The following is a 20,114-nucleotide window of genomic DNA, read 5'->3' as shown; positions in this document are numbered from 1 at the left end:
TTGGTGAAACTGAAGAATCCATGCTTCAGACAGTTTTTAGGGAAGAATGCAACACATTTAGTTCCAGATGAATCTACATTGTAAAAGAACTAATTATCCATTTGTTATGAGGAGGGGCTCAACAAAATATGAGTTAGTATCACTAACCAAAATGTCTGGGTGTTTATAGATGAAACCATGGATGTGGGTAGGCATTATTTTCCAAATGTTATTGTTAGTGTTCAGAGTTTACAGGCCTGGAGAAATGTTCTTCGTGCGGGTAGTCATTATGTTGCAAATGTTATTGTTATGAATATAATAGAGGGAAACATTCCACGTGGGAAAAATATATCTAAAAACACAGATGATGTGACTTACCGAACGAAAGTGGTGGTAGGTCGATAGACACACAAACAAACACAAACATACACATGAAATTCAAGCTTTCGCAACAAACTGTTGCTTCATCAGGAAAGAGGGAAGGAGAGGGAAAGACAAAAGGATGTGGGTTTTAAGGGAAAGGGTAAGGAGTCATTCCAATCCCGGGAGTGGAAAGACTTCCCTTAGGGGGAAAAAGGACAGGTATACACTGTATACCTTAGGGGGAAAAAAGGACAGGTATACACTGTATACCTGTCCTTTTTTCCCCCTAAGGTAAGTCTTTCCGCTCCCGGGATTGGAATGACTCCTTACCCTCTCCCTTAAAACCCACATCCTTTCATCTTTCCCTCTCCTTCCCTCTTTGCTGATGAAGCAACAGTTTGTTGCGAAAGCTTGAATTTTGTGTGTATGTTTGTGTGTCTATCGACCTGCCAGCACTTTCGTTTGGTAAGTCACATCATCTGTGTTTTTAGATATAAATGTTATTGTTAGCATTCTAAGAGGTGACAGACCGGGAGAAATGTTCCTCCTAACACGTGAAGCTCTTGAAAGAGGAAACAACTTGACAATTGTCATTTTATTTGATAACTCTATGAAGCTATTGTGGCTAGACGGTGTGAACAAAGACAATGCTTTGATGCTAATAATAGATGGCACTTCATACATGGCTAAAGCAGCAAAGGGGCTTCAGATTCTCTATCCCAGTATGGCATATGTCACTTGCTGTGCACATGTGTTACAGAGTTGCAGAAGAGGTGCTACTAAATTACCCAGATGAGGACAAATGTAATTTCCTGTGACAAGAAAATGTGAAAGCTCCACTACAGATATAGAAATTCGAGGAACACATCTTCACTGCTCCTTCACCCTCAGCCTGTTCTTATGCAATGGGGTTCTTGACTTAATGCTGGCATATATTACTCACTAACCATGCCACAATGAAGATACTCTTTAGTCAGCTCGATAGTGATAAATCGAGTGCTGTCAAAACTGTAAAAGAGGTCTTTGTGGATGCCTTGTCTGGAAACTTGGCACACAATCAATGCCAACTTTTCAGTGGTAACCAAAGGCATCACACGACTGGAAGCTGCTGGTACTTAACTGTATGACACCCTGGATATTGTAAAAGATGATCCTAGTGTGTTGGATCAAGGTCATGATCATGTGGCTGACAAAGTGAACAACAGATTGCAAAGTGTTATCCAGCAGAGTCTTGGATAGTCTGCAGTGTGCAAAATTAGTGACAGTCTTGCTGGGAATGCCACAACATACAAAGACAATGAACCAAAGCTGGCCCACAGTGACCTCACCAACTTCAGATAAGCTCCTGTGAAATCCTATGATGCAGAGAGGAGCTTTTATAGGTATAAAACTATCCTCAGCAACAATAGCAGATTTTTGAAAATTGAAAACCTGAAAATGCACACTCTGCTGAAACTGAAGATTGACAGGATGTGTTAACTAATTTGGAATACTTTAAATGAGTTGTGTGCAGTAGTAAAAACATTGTTATACTGTTTGGATCAGTGTTATTGTTTGCACTGTACTTCATGTTTTTTCCGACACATGCAGACATTTCAAAAATAAGTGCTAGTTAGAATCAAACACTGCAAAATGTAAGTATCATACTCACAGTTTGTTCAGAAGTGAATTTTATATTACATGGTATACAACAAATCAACAAGAATGTTTTTAAAAAAACTTATACTAAGTCATATTTTATTTTTTTGTCATAAATTTTTGCATACTTTGCTGTTTTTTTAGGTCATTACAATTTGGGCCCCAATTACCATTGTCTCAGGTGTTCCAAATTTCAGTATCCATTAGTTAAGCATTGTTTGTGCCACTGTTTCTGCCTAGTGGTTAGATACTGCTATCATGGACAGGAAATGTGAAAAATGATCAATTAGCATTAGCACATAATGGTTTCCTCCTTGTGTTTGAGCAAATGATCTGAGTATATCCATGCAAATCTAATGAAATAGTTTATCATGACTGGGTTCTGCCCTTTATAGGTCAAGGGACAAAATATTTCATGTTACGACCAACATCTCTCTCTCTCTCTCTCTCTCTCTCTCTCTGTGTGTGTGTGTGTGTAATCCACCAGTTATCAGTAATTTTGCCCAGCTCTGCATTCTGTGGCTCTATGACCACTGTGTCTGTATGGAATTGAATCATGAGTCAGCCTCAACACCTCGTTTCACCAGTTATCAGTAATTTTGCCCAGCTCTGCATTCTGTGGCTCTATGACCACTGTGTCTGTATGGAATTGAATCATGAGTCAGCCTCAACACCTCGTTTCAAAATTTTGCTGGTACCACAATGTGTAACACACATTTTGTCTTCCTTTACAGCACTCCACCTTCTGTGTTGAACTGGGGCTGCCTAGCAAGCTGCTGACAGTCCGGGTCAGTGCTTTGTGTTTTTCTCCATTCTTCCATGTCTACCCTGATATATTCCGAGGTACACTGTCGGCTTTCTGTGTGATTTGCGTGGTTGATGTACTACTGCAAAATCGAATGCACTCAGTTTTAATGCTCATCTAGTTAAAGAACTCATTGAATATTTAAGTCTTAGTAATAATTTCAATGTCACATGATCAGTTATTACTTTGAAGTGTTGCCCACACAAATAAGTTATTCCATATATTGGTGCTAGCAGTTCTTTCTCAGTAGTCAAATTATTTGACTACTGAGAAAGAACTGCTAGCACCACTACGTTGTCTTGATGCACATGCTATTGAATGTTCTTGTCTCTCTACTTGTTGGCTTAAAATCCACCCAAAGGCAACACTGCTAGCATCACATGACAGTATAAATTGCTTCTGTTGACAACTGGACTAGAGACCAATAAATCTTTTAGTTTTACAAATGCTGTTTTGAATTCTTGAAACCATTGGAACTTTATCCTTTTTCCAGTAATTGAGTGAGGGTTCTTGCTATTTCAGCAGATTAGCTAGTCTTAGATATGAATGCAATTCCTTTTCTATTGTGGGTGTTGGAAAATTTTTGATTGCGTCACAAGTCAGTGCATACACTGTTCTCGCTGATAATATGGCCCAATTAACAGACTTCTTGCAAAATGAAATGACATTTTTCCAGCTGAGTGTTAGCCGTGTTGCACGTAAATGGACAAGACTTCGCATAAGTGCATTACATGTTCCTACATATCCTTGGAGAACACAATAACATGCTTAGGCCATAAATTGTTTTGGTTTTAATCATGCCAATACACCATAAAACAGGCATTTGCAAGCTTCTGGCAGATTTTTGAGTCCAAAAGGCACGTGATGATATTGATATTGACCACACAGAGGTGAGAATGCTGTTTTCGGACAATCTTTAGGTGCAGTCTCTAACTGATGGTACCCCCTTCATAGATCCACAGTTATAACAGTTCTAGCCTAGATTATCTAATGCCTCTGTTAATAGGTATAGGGCAAGCATCTGTGATAGATTTCTGGTTTAAATAATGATAGAACAAAAACTAAATGTTTTACTGCCATCTGATGATGTCTTTCGTGATGACAATGACTGCAGACCAGAGCTATTACTCTTTTCTTGAAGTTGTTGATCTATAAACTCACCAGGAGGATCAAATAACTCAGCATCATCTTCTAATAGTCTCTACATGTTCTTCTTATCCTGTACCTTTAGATGTGATACTTTCCTCCTCAGTGCAGTTAAACTTACAGACTGCCTGGGCATTGCGCAGATAGGCATGAAATGCCTATGTAATTCATCTTCATCCGGTAGTTCTAAGCTGTCTACCACAGCACCTTATGATAGCTTCACCTCTTCAGAACTAAAGTTAACAGTGCTGACAGGCAAAACCCAGCTACCATCAATTTCCCATACTTAGGACAAACTGCACTGTATAAAACATTGTCCTTTACCTAAGTCTCCATTCCCAAGCAAAAGCTACTTAATTCTCCATTCCCAAGCAAAAGCTCAACCATACACAAAGAGTTAACTAGCGGATCATCTCCTGCATCAACTCAGATTAATTTTCCAGTACCTTCCAGTACAATATCCCTCAAGTTGACTTTAAGGGACCTTGGACGCAGTTTAGGTGGCAACCAGTGGCCAAGGGGTGATCCTTGTAACATTAATGGTTTTCTCATTGTAAAACAGTTCTACTATATGCTTTTCCAAGTCACCTGTTGCATAATGTGCAAACAGGAAATCTAAAGGGTATATGACATTTAGCCACTGCCAACTATAGGGAGAACTTTTCCATTATCTCAGAAGTTACTTTAACCCATTCGTAACTGTATTAACAACAGATTCTTTAATGACGATACTTGTTGGCCATATGCATACACTGCAGCCAAATCGCCTTCTTCTGACGTCAATTTTCTACAGAAAATATTCATGGGACAAAATTTGTTACAGATATTTTGCAATGTTAAAGTGTAGGGAATTGTGCTGCGGTGTCTAAGTGCATGAATTCTGGTTAATCACAGGCACTGTCAGATGCTTTGGAACACCTCTTTCTTCCATTACACACCATAACTTTTTGCTATCCATTGAGTCAAAAGCCTTTCAGACTAAATAAAAGTCAAACAAGTCTCCAAGTTGGGCTCCCTCTGTCTTTTTAGAGTATGTTTCAGTTTAATGTTTTCTGCAAAGGATCGCCAAGTTGAACAACCATTACTTTCGTCTGATAAAATTATGTAAGCTATTAACTTAAGTTTCTTATCAACATTCTTGACGCATAAAATTTATACACTTCATTAATTAGGTTTGTTCCTCTTCGCTTTTCACACTAACTTTTCTCTTCCTTTTTGAGCAAATATATTGCTTAGACAGTTTCTCATTCTTCTGGGATTATATCTTTAGTAACATTCATTATAGAGTTGCAGAAGTCACAAGTGGTAGCTTTTCTGCACTTCAGATGGTTTAAAACTTGTGACAGTTCTTCCATAATTATTGAACATACACATTTAAATCAATGGCACATTGTAATAAACAATATATCAAATAGATCCACAAATAATACCAGCTATAATCAAATCACTACAAATGTTTCTCCTTACCTTCTATAATTACTTTCTCAACTTTATCACTGTGGCATTCAAGCAGAAAAGTTGATTTCCTGGACTGATAGCTAGCAACCACAGTGAATAAACTGAAATTGCTGTTTCCAGTGTAGAAAAAATCATGAAATACACTTTTCTCTACATGCATTGTTTTCCTGTGTGGGTTTGATGGTCTCCCATCAGGCACCTCCCCAAGTGGCAGAGGGGGAACGTTATCCAGTATGGAGGGTCCAGGGAAATAAAATACCTGGGACAGACCAAAACCAGCAAGTATGAGGGCCAATGGGATCGAGGAAAGGCAGAGGAGCCCCCATCCATCAACTTCTGCCTTGCAGTCAGTAGAGGGCTCTACAGAGGCTAAGGATGTTCCCCTGAAAATGGAGCCAGCTACCTGGCAAGTTGTAAGGGGCAACCCTTAAAATGGTTGAGCAGAAGATTAACAATCTTCCCCTGTAAAAATCACTTGTTGTAACAAAGGAATAAGCTCAACAGATATTTTGATGATGAACCCAGCAAACAATAAACAGATAAAAGATATGTACATAGGAACATGGAATGTGCAGAGCCTATACCAAGCTGGAGCCCTACGCCAGCTGCTAATGCAAGTAAACAGCTATGGTATAAAACTATTGGCTCTTGGCTCTCCAGGAAATTACATGGAAGGGAAATGATATAGTGGACTAAGGAAATTTCCCTATCTTCTATAGTGGCGGGAGGGCAAACACCTTCGGTACAGGTTTTGTGGTTGCTAAAGGACTGAAACATGCTGTGATGCGCTTCGAACCAATCAATGAACGGATGTCCACATTAAGATTCAGAGGAAAAATTTTCAACCAAACAATTATAAATGTACATCCACTCACAGAGTAGGCAGATGACCAACAGAAGGATGAGTTTTATAGCAAGGTAGAGCAGTTGTATGATAAGCTCCCAAACATGATGTTAAGATCTTAATAGGAGACTTGAATGCAAAAATATGAAAAGAAGAGGCTTATCAGCCAACAATAGGAAGACACAGTCTCCATGAAATATCAAATCATCTGACATATTCTACATCCTGGAGGACCTCCTCACAATGGATCAATTGGAATGAAAGTAAATCTAATTTAATCAAATGACAGTGAAATTTTGCTGTAAGTAAAAACGTGACTGTCGGCAGTACACGTTTTCCACGCAAAAAGAATACAAACAGAAACATGGCTGTCATCAGATGGGCAAACTAGAAATCAGATAGACCATATATTGATTGATCGGAGGTATGGATTGGATATAATGGATGTTAAGAGCCAACGTAGAGCTGACTGCAATTCAGACCATCATCTAGTGAGAATTAAGGACAGGCAAAGGATCTCACTATTGAGTAAACAAAAAGGCCACAAACAGAAGAATTTTGAAATTAAGAAAATTAAGTTAGAGGAAGTATGGAGAGCATATCAGATGAAAATAGAAGAGGGGATTAAGAACAATACTGACATATCAAATGAACATATAGAAATAATGTGGAAACAATGTAAAATTGCAATACTCGAGGCAGCTGCAGAGGTTTTGGGACATGTATGGGCTCAAAGGAAGGCAGATTGGTTTCATGAAGAATGTATGAGAAGAACTGAGGAGCGTAACATAACATGAATGAAATTATTTCAGAGAACAACTAGAGCAAATCTGAATGAATATAATGAGAAGCGCCGTGTAGCTAAGAGGGTTTGCAGACAGAAGAAAAGAGCACTAGAAAAGGAAAAAAAATGTAAGAAATTGAACAGCTAGGAGAAGAGAAGCAAGTAAGTGAAATGTCCCAAAAGATTAAAGAAGGAAAAGGCCGGGTTTCAGGCCAGAACAAATATATGTAAAAGTAAACAAGGGGATTTGATAGTGTTGAGTAATAAAATACATGACAGATGGGCAGAATACTTCCAGGTTTTATTAAAACCTGAAGTAGAAGGATTAGAATTAGAAGAACTGGTGAAAATAACTTGTTATGGACCAGAGGTCTTAACACCAGAACCCACACTGGAGGAAGTGATACAAGCCATTAAGACTTTAAGAAATAATAAGGCAGATTCAGGCAGAACTTCTCAAAAGTGGTGGAGAAGCACTATGGACCGCAATACATAATATAATACCGACCATCTGGCAGGAGGAGAGCATGCCAAGGGAGTGGAAACTAGCTATTATGTGCCCCATACATAAAAAAGGAGATAACTTAAACTGCCAGAATTACTGAGGAATCTACCTGCTAAATACTACATATAAAGTGTTCCCCAAGATCCTAACTATGGGGCTTACAGATGTGGAAGAGAGATTTGGAGGCTATCAGAGTGGCTTTAGAAGAAATAGGTCAACAACTGACCAAATATTCACATTACACATACTACTTGAAAAATGTTGTGAACATCAAATAAACATATTGATTTTAAACAAGCCTATGATAGTATCTCAAGAGTGGGATTGCGGAATGTGATGGAAGAGGCTGTAATACCTAAGAAGCTTGTTAAACTTACTATGAAGACCATTAGTGAAACCAACTGTAAAGTAAAAATACAGAGTGAAATCTCCAGAGAAGTGGAAGTGAAGAAGGGACTGAGACAGAGTGACAATATCTCCTCACTGGTATTCAACCTCTGTCTAGAAAAAGTCATAAGTCAGATAGAGGAGGAACCATTTTTAATCGTTCACTGCAGTAGCTGGGCTATGCAGACAATGTGGCATTACTTGCATGAAACACTGCTGTGCTGTCTGATGCCCATCAATAACTAGAGAGAGGTACAAGGCAAATTGGCCTGGTAGTCAATGTCAAAAAAACCAAGTATATGGCAATGACTAACCACTGAAACCATCAAATCTCAGGATAGCCGACAAGGAGTTTGAAAGGGTGAGAGACATCAAGTACGTCAGATCGACTATCACAGAGACATCAGCAGCGAGGTGAAAGCTAGAATAGCAGCAGGCAATGGATGCTACTTAGCCACAATACCCACGCTTAGGAGCACACCTCTATTACAAAAATCTAAAATCCTCATTTACAAAACAATTATAAGAGCAGTTGTTATGTATGGTGCCAAGACATGGACCATGAGTGCAAATGAGGAAAGGATCCTTAGCATTTGGGAGAGAGAGGTTCTGCGTAAAACACACAGCCCAATATAAGATCAAGAAGGTTGGCGCATGTGTGCGAATGCAGAATTATAACAACTTTTTGAAGTATCTGACATTGTCTTTACCATTAAAATAAGAAGACTGCAGTGGGCAGGACATGTGGTCAGAATGGAGGAAGATAAAACATGTATGAAGAATTTTGATGGCAAGGCTGGAGGCAGACAACGGAAGGGACATCCCACAAAGAGATGGGTGGACAGAAATGAAGAAGACATGACAAAGCATTGAAGAAGACATAACAAAGCTGGGTGTCAGAGGATGGAGACGGAAAGCTATGGACCAGATAGAGTGGCAGGATATTGTGATATGCAGGCCAAGGCCCTTCAAGGGCTGTAGAGCCGAGGAATAAGTAAATAAGTAAAATTCATTATAAAGATGCAGAAGTCACAAGTGGTAACTTTTCTGCACTTCATGTGCTTTAAAACATGTGACAGTTCTTCCATAATTATTGAACATACACTTTGTAATAGACAATATATCAAATAGATCCACATATAATACCAGTTATAATAATAACACTACGAATGTTTTTCACTTGCCTTCCATAATTATTTTCTCAACTTTCTCCCTGTGGCATACAATTAGAAAAGTCAATTTCCTGGGCTGATAGGAACCACAGTGACTAAACGGTAATTGCTCTTTCCAGTGTAGAATGGAATGAAATGAAATGAAATGAGTGTGTGGCATCATTGTCCGGGAGGCCCCATCCGAGGAAGTTCAGCTGCATAGTGCAAGTCTTATTTCAGTTGATGCCTCATTGGGCGACTTGCATGCTGGTCATGAGGATGAAATGACGATGAAGACAGCATAACACCCAGTCCCTGAGCAGAGAAAATCTCCAACTTGGCCAGGAATTGAACATGGACCCTCTTGCATGGGAGGTGAGCACGTTACCACCCAACTAAGTAGGCGGTCAGTGTAGAAAAATATCATGAAATACACTTTTCTCCATATGCATTTTTTCTTCTCATGCAAAATCATTTTTTTTAAATTTATTACTGATATCTGAGAAACTGTGATCATGTATAACACTTTATATGGTATCTGCTTGTGACAGAAAAAAAAACTTTCTTCAGTTTCAATTTGTGGTGTTACTCTAGAAGTTTGGTTGTAAAGCTGATGATGTCAAATTAAAAAATTATTGCCTAGTCACTAAAAGAGACTCTACTCTTAAGTTTGTAGATATAAGTAAGGACAATAAATGACAAAGGGATAGAAATGGAGGAATCGAGGCAGGGGGGAGGGGGTGGGGGGAGAGAAAGGGATACCAAATTGTTCTTCGAAGATAACGACAAGATAATATTATGATTTTTCTTTCCTTTTTTTCAGCAAAATTATTAACAGACATTATAAATACATGGTACCACTGTTATTGTCTTAAGACTACAAGTGGCAAAAGGGTACCACTTTCATCTTTGTTTAAAGTGAGTGTCTCACATTAAGGCAGTTGGCGGACATCAATGCGTAAACTTAAAACCTGTAAAGCTCTTTCAGGTGTTAAGTGCTGGATACCAGCCTCCAGCAGTGATTGTGATCGTCCACCTATTAAGTCTTCATGATCAACATCCTCACACACCTTTGCCAACATGCTATGGAGCTGATGTGCAGATGCTCTGGGTAGATTCAGCAGAAGGCATGCTTCCTTTACACTATAACAATAGTAATTATGTTAAAGTTGAATTACTGACGAAGAGATACAATACTTTGTAACATAATTTCATTTTAAAGAACAACTATTCAGAATGCATATACATCAATCCACAGCTCTTCAGTCAATATGAGACACTGTAAGACTCTAATGAAAAGAGGGACTCCTTAAATTTAGCTTTTGACAATAACACAGGATGAAGTTGAAAAGAATGAGGAGGACATGATATTATAATTTTTGTTAAAAACTACATTTTATCAAATGCTTTTACTTAATTCACAATTTATCTCTAAAAACTTAATTTCTCAATAAAAGCAATAAGTCAAATCTTATTTTTATGTGGTAATGAAATGAAAATTCTCTCTTTCACATAAATCCAAAGTGAAAAGTACCTATAAAGGGTGAGCCAAGTTGATTAGTGCTACGTAACGTGCTACTCTGTACTGCCACCATGCTTTATTTAGTCATTCTGTAACTCTTTTGTGCATTCACTTTTTGAAAGTGAGAGAATACATGTTTGCACAAGTTAATTTTTGGCACTTATTCCAAATAGATGTTACCACATAATACAGTAATAATGGAAGTAAACTGTTTCTAAAATGATTATTTCTGAGCTCTGTATTCTTTTACAACATATATCTTCTACTTTTTTAATTTGATACAAATTTTTTATAGGAAAAGTTATATAACACAACAATATGGATGCTGGACTGGATTTCCCAAATCAAGTCTTCTCCTTGTGAATGCCATCAACTAATTGTCTTTGACTACATTATTTCTATATAACATCAATGGAAATTTCTGGAAGGGAAAATATGTAAAATAAGGGAAAGGAAACAAATCATCTGTAGTGGACTGATGCATGGTGCACAGAAACATGTAATAGAAAAGTGAACACATACTAGCTTTTGAGCTTTTGCTCTTTTTCTAGTAGAAGTACACACATTCATGCACACAGACAACAAACATACACTCCTGTGGGATGGCGAGATTGATTATTTAAAGCAGTTGCCTGGGAGGATGGAGATGGGGAGGGGTATGGAAGGAGGCACGACACAATGAGAAGGTTGTGGGGTAATGGTAGGCAGGCCTTTTGACAGATGACTCAGCTGCTACACAATATGAAAGGACTTCACAGTGTAGAGCATATGAGAGAGACGAGGAGGGGAGAAAGGAGAGTAATGTGGTGATACTGAAGGAGACAGGGAGGGAAGAGAGAAAGGGAGAGGAGTGGAAAAATAGGAAGGGAGGAGGAAAAAGTGGGAGAGAGGAGGGAAAAGAGGGAAAGAGCAGGAAAAAGGGAGGAGGGAGGGGAGAGAAAGGGGGAAGAGGGAGAGAGAGGGGGGAGGATGCCCACATGAGGACAAAGAAGGGAGGAAGATTTATGGGAGAAGGCTACACAGGACCTGGATGCAGGAGTGGTATAAACAGAAGAGAGAAGGAAAAAGATAATGTGAGGCAGTGGGGAACAGGTTAGCAGAGGTTTAGGTCAGGGGAATTGCGAGAGTGCAGCACATGCTCTAGAGACAATTCCCACTTGTGTTGTTCAGAGAAACTAGTTCTGGAAGGTACACTGAAGAGCCAAAGAAACTGGTACACCTGTCTAATATTGTGTATGGCCCCTGTGAGCATGCAGAAGTGCTGCAACATGACGTGGCATAGATTTGACTAATGTCTGAAGTAGTGCTGGAGGGAACTGACACCATGAATCCTGCAGGTCTGTCCATAAATCCATGAGAGTACAAGGATGTTGATACCTCTTGTGAAGAGCATGTTGCAAGGCATCCCAGATATGCTCAATAATGTTCACGTCTGGGGAGTTTGGTGGCCAGCGGAAGTGTTTAAACTCAGAAAAGTGTTCCTGGAGCCACTCTGTAGCAATTCTGGACATGTGGGGTGTTGCATTGTCATGCTGGAATGTCCCAAGTCCATTGGAATGTACAATGGACATGAATGGATGCAGGTGATCAGACAGGTTGCTTACTGTCCCCTGTCAGAGTCACATCTAGACATATCAGGGGTCCCTTATCACTCCAACTCCACATGGCCCACACTATTACAGAGCAACCACCAGCTTGAGCAAACCCTGCTGACATGCAGGGTCAGTGGATTCATGAGGTTGTCTCCATACCCTTACACATCCATCTGCTTGATACAACATGAAACAAGATTCATCTGACAGGGCAACACAGTTCCAGTCATCAGCAGTTGAATGTCAGTGTTGAGGGGCCCAGGCAAGGCATAAAGTTTTGTGTCATGCAGTCATCAAGGGTACACGAATGGGCCTTCAGATCCAAATTCCCATATCGATGACGTTTCGTTGATTGGTTCACAAGCTGACACTCATTGGTGGCCCTGCATTGAAATATGCAGCAGTTCGCGGAAGAGTTGCACTTATGTCATGTTGAATGTTTCTCTTCAGTTGTCATTGGCCCTGTTCTTGCAGGATCTTTTTCCGGCTGCAGTGATGCCAGAGAGTTAATGTTTTACCAGATTCCTGATATTCATGGTACACTCGTGAAATGGTCATACGAGAAAATCCCCACTTCATCCCTACCTCGGAGGTGCTGTGTCCCATCGCTCATGTGCAGACTATAACAACACATTCAAACTCACTTAAATCTTGATAACCTTCCATTGTAGCAGCAGTAACCAATCCAACAACTGTGCCAGACACTTCTTGTCTTATATAGGCATTGCCGACCACAGTGCTGTATTCTGCATGTTTACATGTCTCTGTATTTGAATATGCATGCCTATACCAGTTTCTTTGGCACTTCAGTGTAGTATCCAAATGGCCCATGTAGAGAAGCAGCTGTTGAAGTCATTAGTTCAGCAACTGGATGGTCAAGTTTGCAGTTTGCCACAGTTTTGCAGTGGCCATTTTATTTACCTGTATGTAAGTTATGTGCACTGCTGAGAGAGAAAGTATATGAAGTGTTTGCTCACTATAATCAGGGATAATTTCATTTCTGGTACTTAACAGTTTTCACTTAACTGTTTAAAGTAATTTCTTAATATTTTACACATTACCTTGTCATCACCTTATTACATGTCCCTTTATTTTGACTAAATACAACATGGCAGAGGATTGTTCACTTTGCTTCAGTGCCATGAGGATGTAACCTCTCTATTGTACTCCATATTTTTGGACACGCTGGAGCTCAGTGTGAAGGTAAGGGGAAAATGAATATTCTTTTCATAATGTAAATACAAGAATATGTGATTAAAAAAATATATAAATTAAAAAAAAATGTTGTGGCCAATGAATCTGAAACAAGTTACTGTTTTTCAATAGCGAATTACAACTATACACTAACTGGTTCATTCATCATTATTTATCTGTACTTCATTTATTGTTTGTTACTCACTCTACTGCATTGCTCTCAATGGGTCCACATGACACTTATTACACTCTTTAAGGGCTACAGATTTTGTAAATTCACAACTGCATTGCTCTCAATGGGTTCACATGACACTTATTACACTCCTTAAGGGCTACAGATTTTGTAAATTCACAATCAGTATGAAGAGGTAGTCTGTGTGAGGGTGGGGGGAAGGGATTTTGAGTCTGAGATTATATGCCCTTACAAGCAATGTGTAAGTTATGTGAGCTGAAGGATAAAATGTTTCTTGTGTTTTTTTATTCTTTGTGTTTTTGACTGTTTGTGATATTACTGCAGTTACTCTGAAATATTCACTGGGGCAATGTGTACAGCTGGCTGCTGGGAGATATACAGCCCAGGAAACAAGGGACTAAAATGATGACTATAGTGTTGAGAAACTTTGAGGGAACACACTATATTAGTTCTTAACATGAATTACTTTAATTTTTGTTTGGTTGGGCACAAAAATTAGACGAGTTGGTAATAAGTTCTTTAATTTCACACATGTTTTTATAAATGGTTCTGACAACTGAAAGTGGCACTGAACCTAAACAGACAGAAAATTTTAATTTAATATGAAATTAGAGAATACTTAAGGAAGAAAATATAGTTTTCTTTGAAATTTTCTGCAGGTTGTTTGGAGTTTCCTAGTTAGATGAGATACATTAACTAGAAAAGAAGACATCCAGCTAAATCATAGAGAAAAGCCACCACAGTTTAAGAAGTACAGGCACCAGTCATCATCATAAAGAAAATTGTAACTAACTACATAGTAGTTTGTTAGTTTTATTATGAAACAGTTAGGAATACAAAACTATCAATCTTTAATTAGTATGAACGACACATCAACCTCTTGAGTACTCATTATTTGTGCCTGGAGCACTAAAACTGCTTGTTCTCACTTCTTACACAATACATTTAATTAATTGTATATGAAATGAAATGAATAAGGTGAGAAATGAAGTAAATCAAACAAAAATTGTTGTTATTGTTTAGTGCTTTCAGTGGGGCCATTCCAATATGCTAATCAAGGTTTGTATGTCTCTTTAGTCTGTGTGTTGTGGGTAACTCTTCTAATTCATTATTTAAATGTATCAATTTTAAGTTAATTTCACATTTCAGCCACTTTTTAAACCATTTACCTTATCATTGTTTCTTTTCAAATCCACATGATAGTGTTTATGGTTCTGCATGAAAAATGCCAAGTACATCTGTTCAGAAATGCTTTTACATTCTTAAACTCCTTGCATTCTTTGAAACCAGATACTTTATAGAGACTTAGATACTCACATTGCAAAATGTGCCTCTGGTTTACTAGTATATTGTGCAAACAGTGGGAAAAGGTTTTGAGTCATGTCAAACTGCAGCTGGATTGCACCACCCTCATTAAACCTGTTCATCAGAATTACTTCTTCATATATGAACTGCAAAATATAATGCAAAATATAAGCATAAGCAGGACAGAAATAAGTCACTGATAACAATACTAATATACCATTAAGTGAATTGAGGAACCTGATTTAATTCTGAAGCTATAGCCTCCCAGGTCTCGGTGAACAGTGGCACTGACAGTAAGTTCTGCAACTGGTGCAGTCTTGTGGCAAGCACTTGGAACATTGGGCAGGCACTTGGTGTAACAGATGGTGACACAAGTTCTCGTGGTGACGGCATGGCATACCACCTAAATAAATGATGGAATACATAATTACATAGTAAAGATGGTAGGAATCAGGAAAAGTGTGTAAGTTATAAAAATGGGTGTTAACTAATGGAGAAAATAAATCAATGAATGACATTCGAAAATGATTTATAAATTATGTTAGCCAAATGAGTAAATGTAGATATATGTGTTATATACGGTACACATCTGAGTAATGGTAACAGAGAAGTTTATAACTGAATCAAATCTTTGTTTTACGTTATTGCTAACTCACTCGCTCTTCATAGATCAGAATGAAATTGGAAATTGTTTTATAGGAGGTCAAGGAGGGATGTTTAAAATTAGCCAAAGCTAGAACACACAACCAGATACCAAGAAGGAAAGGGAAAGTTCTCCTTCTACATGACTATTCTGCGATTCACTTACTAAGTGCCTGGCAGAGGGTTCATCAAACCATCTTCAAGCTATTTCGCTACTGTTCTATTCTCAAACAGTTGTGGGAAAAACAAACATTTAAATCTTTTTGTGCAAGCTCTGATTTCTCTAGTTTTATTACAGTGATCATTTCTTCCTTTGTAAGTGGACAGCAAGAAAGTATTTTGGCATTTGGAGGACAAAATTGGTGATTGAAATTTCATGAGAAGATCCTGTCCCCAACAAAAACGGCCTTTGTTTTAAAGATTGAGATTGCCACTCCAATTCACATATAATATCTGTGGTTCTCTCTCACCTTTTACAAGATAATACAAAAGAAGCTGCCCTTCTTTGAACTTTTCTGATGTCTTCTGTCAATCCTATTCGATGTGGATCCCACACTGTGCAGCAATGCTACAGAAGAGGACAGACAAGTGTAGTGTAGCTGCTCTCTTTAGTTGGTTGGTTGGTTGTTTTGGGGGAAGGAGACCAGACAGCGAGGTCATTGGTCTCATCGGATTAGGGAAGGAAGTCGGCCATGCCCTTTGAAAGGAACCATCCCGGCATTTGCCTGGAGAGATTTAGGGAAATCACGGAAGACCTAAATCAGGATGGCCGGACGCGGGATTGAACCGTCGTCCTCCCGAATGCGAGTCAAGTGTCTAACCACTGCGCCACCTCGCTCGGTGCTCTCTTTAGTACACTTGTTACATCTTCTGAGTGTTCTGCCAGTAAATCACAGTCTTCGGTTCACTTTTTCCACAACAATATCTGTGTGACTTTTCCAATCTACATTGAAGAACCAAAGAAATTTGTAGACCTGTCCCCGTGAGTACGCAGAAGGGCAAAAACACGACATGGCATGGACCTTGACTAATGTCTGAAGTAGTGCTGGACGGAATTGACACTGTGAATCCTGCAGGGCTGTCCATAAATACTTAAGAGTATGAGGGGGTGGAGATTTCTTGTGAACAGCACATTGCAAGGCATCCCAGATATGCTCAATAATGTTCACGTCTGGGTAGTTTGGTGGCCAGTGGAAGTGTTTAAACACAGAAGAGTGTTCCTGGAGCAACTCTGTAGGAATTTTGGATATGTGCAGTGTCACATTACCCTGCTGGAATGTCCCAAGACCGCCGGAATGCACAATGGACATGAATGGATGCAGGTGATCAAACAGGATACTTATGTATGTGTCACCTGTTTGAATCATATCTAGACATATCAGGAGTCTAGTATCACTCCAACTGCACATGATCCACATCATTACAAAGACTCCACCAGCTTGAACAGTCCCCTGCTGACATGCAGGATCATGGATTCATGATGTTATCTCCATACCCGTACACATCCATCACTCGATACAATCTGAAATGGGACTTATCCAATCAGGCAACATGTTTCCAGTCATCAACAGTCCAATGTCAGTGTTAACGGGCCCAGGCGAGGCATAAAGCTTTGTGTTGTGCACTCATCAGTGGTACATGAGTGGGCCTTTGGCTCCAAAAGCCCATATCAATGATGCTTCATTGAATGGTCTACATGCTGACACTTGTTGATGGCTCAGCAATGAAATTTGCAGCAATTTACAGAAGGGTTGAACTTATGTCATGTTGAATGATTCTCTTCTGTCACCATTGGTCCCATTCTTTCAGAATATTTTTCTGGCCATAGGCAATGTTGAGATCTGACATTTTACTGGATTCCTGATATTCACGATACACTCATGAAATGGTCGTATGGGAAAATCCCCAATTCATCACTACCTCAGAGATGCTGTGTCCCATCACTCGTGTGCCAGCTATAACACAACATTCAGACTCACTTAAATCTTGATAATCTGCCGTTGTAGCAGCAGTAACTAAAAACTGCGCCAGACACTTATCGTCTTATATATGGGCTGCCGACTGCAGCGCCATATTCTGCCTCTTAACATATCTCTGTATTTGAATACGCATACCGATACCAGTTTCTTTGGCACTTGAGTGTAAGTTATTTGTAATTGTAGTCCCTAAACATTTAGTTGAATTCACAGTCTTTAGATTTGTGTGGTTTATCATGTAAGCAAAATTTAGCAGACTCTTTTTAGTGCGCATGTGGATGGCTTCACACTTTTCATTATTTGGATTGTCTGCCCCAATAGCTGAGTGGTCAGTGTGACGGTTTGCTGTCCAACGGGCCCAGGTTCGATTCCTGGCTGGGTCGGAGATTTTCTCCGCTCAGGGACTGGGTGTTGTGTTGTCTTCATCATCATTTCATCCCCCATCCAGCACACAGGTCGCTCAGACCTGCACCAAGGCGGCCGGACCTGCCCCGCAAGGGGCCTCCCAGCCAATGACGACAAATGCTCATTTCCATTTTCCATTATTTGGATTCAGTTGTCACTTTTTACACTCTACAGCAGAGTGTGTGCTGATATGAAACTTCCTGGCAGATTAAAACTGTGTGCCGGACCGAGACATCATTCTAGAAACATCCCCCAGGCTGTGGCTAAGCCATGTCTCCACAATATCCTTTCTTCCAGAAATGCTAGTTCTGCAAGGTTCGCAGGAGAGCTTCTGTGAAGTTTGGAAGGTAGGAGACAAAGTACTGGCGGAATTAAAGCTGTGAGGATGGGGCATGAGTCGTGCTTGGGTAGCTCAGTTGGTAGAGCACACAACACCCGAGTTCGATTCTCAGTCCGGCACACAGTTTTAATCTGCCAGGAAGTTTCATATCAAGGGTAGACTGAAGTCACCACCAACTGTAATTGTATGAGTCTGATACATATTCGAAATGAGACTCAAGTTTTCTTTGAACTGTTCAGCAAGTGTATCATCTGAGTCAGGCGAGGGAGGGGGGGGGGGGGTCAATAAGAGGAATCAATTATTAATTTATTCTGGTTGTTAAGTATAATCTGTACCCATACTAAAATATTTAATTACATTCTACCACTCCAACGCAGCTAAATACAAGATTAACATATGAAGTGCTTGGTCTCAGATAGCAAGCTCATATATACAGGGTGTTTCAAAAATGACCGGTATATTTGAAACGGCAATAAAAACTAAACGAGCAGCGATAGAAATACACCATTTGTTGCAATATGCTTGGGACAACAGTACATTTTCAGGCAGACAAACTTTCGAAATTACAGTAGTTACAATTTTCAACAACAGATGGCGCTGCGGTCTGGGAAACTCTATAGTACGATATTTTCCCCATATCCAGCATGCGTAGCAATAATATGGCGTAGTCTCTGAATGAAATTACCCGAAACCTTTGACAACGTGTCTGGCGGAATGGCTTCACATGCAGATGAGATGTACTGCTTCAGCTGTTCAATTGTTTCTGGATTCTGGCGGTACACCTGGTCTTTCAAGTGTCCCCACAGAAAGAAGTCACAGGGGTTCATCACACGATCATCGAAATATTCATTCAGGAAATTAAAGACGTCGGCCGTGCGATGTGGCCGGGCACCATCTTGCATAAACCACGAGGTGTTCGCAGTGTCGTCTAAGGCAGTTTGTATCGCCACAAATTCACGAAGAATGTCCAGATAGCGTGATGCAGTAATCGTTTCAGATCTGAAAAATGGGCCAATGATTCCTTTGGAAGAAATGGCGGCCCAGACCAGTACTTTTTGAGGATGCAGGGACGATGGGACTGCAACATGGGGCTTTTCGGTTCCCCATATGTGCCGGTTCTGTTTATTGAAGAAGCCGTCCAGGTAAAAATAAGCTTCGTCAGTAAACCAAATGCTGCCCACATGCATATCGCCGTCATCACTCCTGTGCACTATATCGTTAGCGAATGTCTCTCGTGCAGCAATGGTAGCGGCGCTGAGGGGTTGCCGCGTTTGAATTTTGTATGGATAGAGGTGTAAACTCTGGCGCATGAGACGATACGTGGACGTTGGCGTCATTTGGACCGCAGCTGCAACACGGCGAACGGAAACCCGAGGCCGCTGTTGGATCACATGCTGCACTAGCTGCGCGTTGCCCTCTGTGGTTGCCGTACGCGGTCGCCCTACCTTTCCAGCACGTTCATCCGTCACGTTCCCAGTCTGTTGAAATTTTTCAAACAGATCCTTTATTGTATCGCTTTTCGGTCCTTTGGTTACATTAAACCTCCGTTGAAAACTTCGTCTTGTTGCAACAACACTGTGTTCTAGGCGGTGGAATTCCAACACCAGAAAAATCCTCTGTTCTAAGGAATAAACCATGTTGTCTACAGCACACTTGCACGTTGTGAACAGCACACGCTTACAGCAGAAAGACGACGTACAGAATGGCGCACCCACAGACTGCGTTGTCTTCTATATCTTTCACATCACTTGCAGCGCCATCTGTTGTTGAAAATTGTAACTACTGTAATTTCGAAAGTTTGTCCGCCTGAAAATTTACTGTTGTCCCAAGCATATTGCAACAAACGGTGTATTTCTATCGCTGCTCGTTTAGTTTTTATTGCCGT

General features: G+C 39.9%; 1 protein-coding gene across 1 annotated transcript in view; it reads right to left on the bottom strand.

Annotated features, from left to right (window-relative positions):
* Positions 1–9,862: 9,862 nt before the first annotated feature.
* The window catches only part of LOC126236605 (RAD50-interacting protein 1), a 120,184-nt gene continuing 109,932 nt past the window's right edge, over positions 9,863–20,114 (bottom strand). The window contains exons 10-12 of the mRNA XM_049946042.1: positions 15,104–15,269; positions 14,879–15,012; positions 9,863–10,203 (exon numbers count right to left, since the gene is read on the bottom strand). Coding sequence (XP_049801999.1) covers positions 9,993–10,203; positions 14,879–15,012; positions 15,104–15,269 — 511 coding nt within the window. The 3' untranslated portion in view covers positions 9,863–9,992. The remainder of the gene's footprint in view (positions 10,204–14,878; positions 15,013–15,103; positions 15,270–20,114) is intronic.

This window comes from Schistocerca nitens, chromosome 2, assembly GCF_023898315.1.
Source record: "Schistocerca nitens isolate TAMUIC-IGC-003100 chromosome 2, iqSchNite1.1, whole genome shotgun sequence".
NCBI lineage: Eukaryota > Metazoa > Arthropoda > Insecta > Orthoptera > Acrididae > Schistocerca > Schistocerca nitens.
The sequence above is the reverse complement of the archived record's forward strand: the minus strand, read 5'-3'. Positions and strand labels throughout refer to the sequence as shown.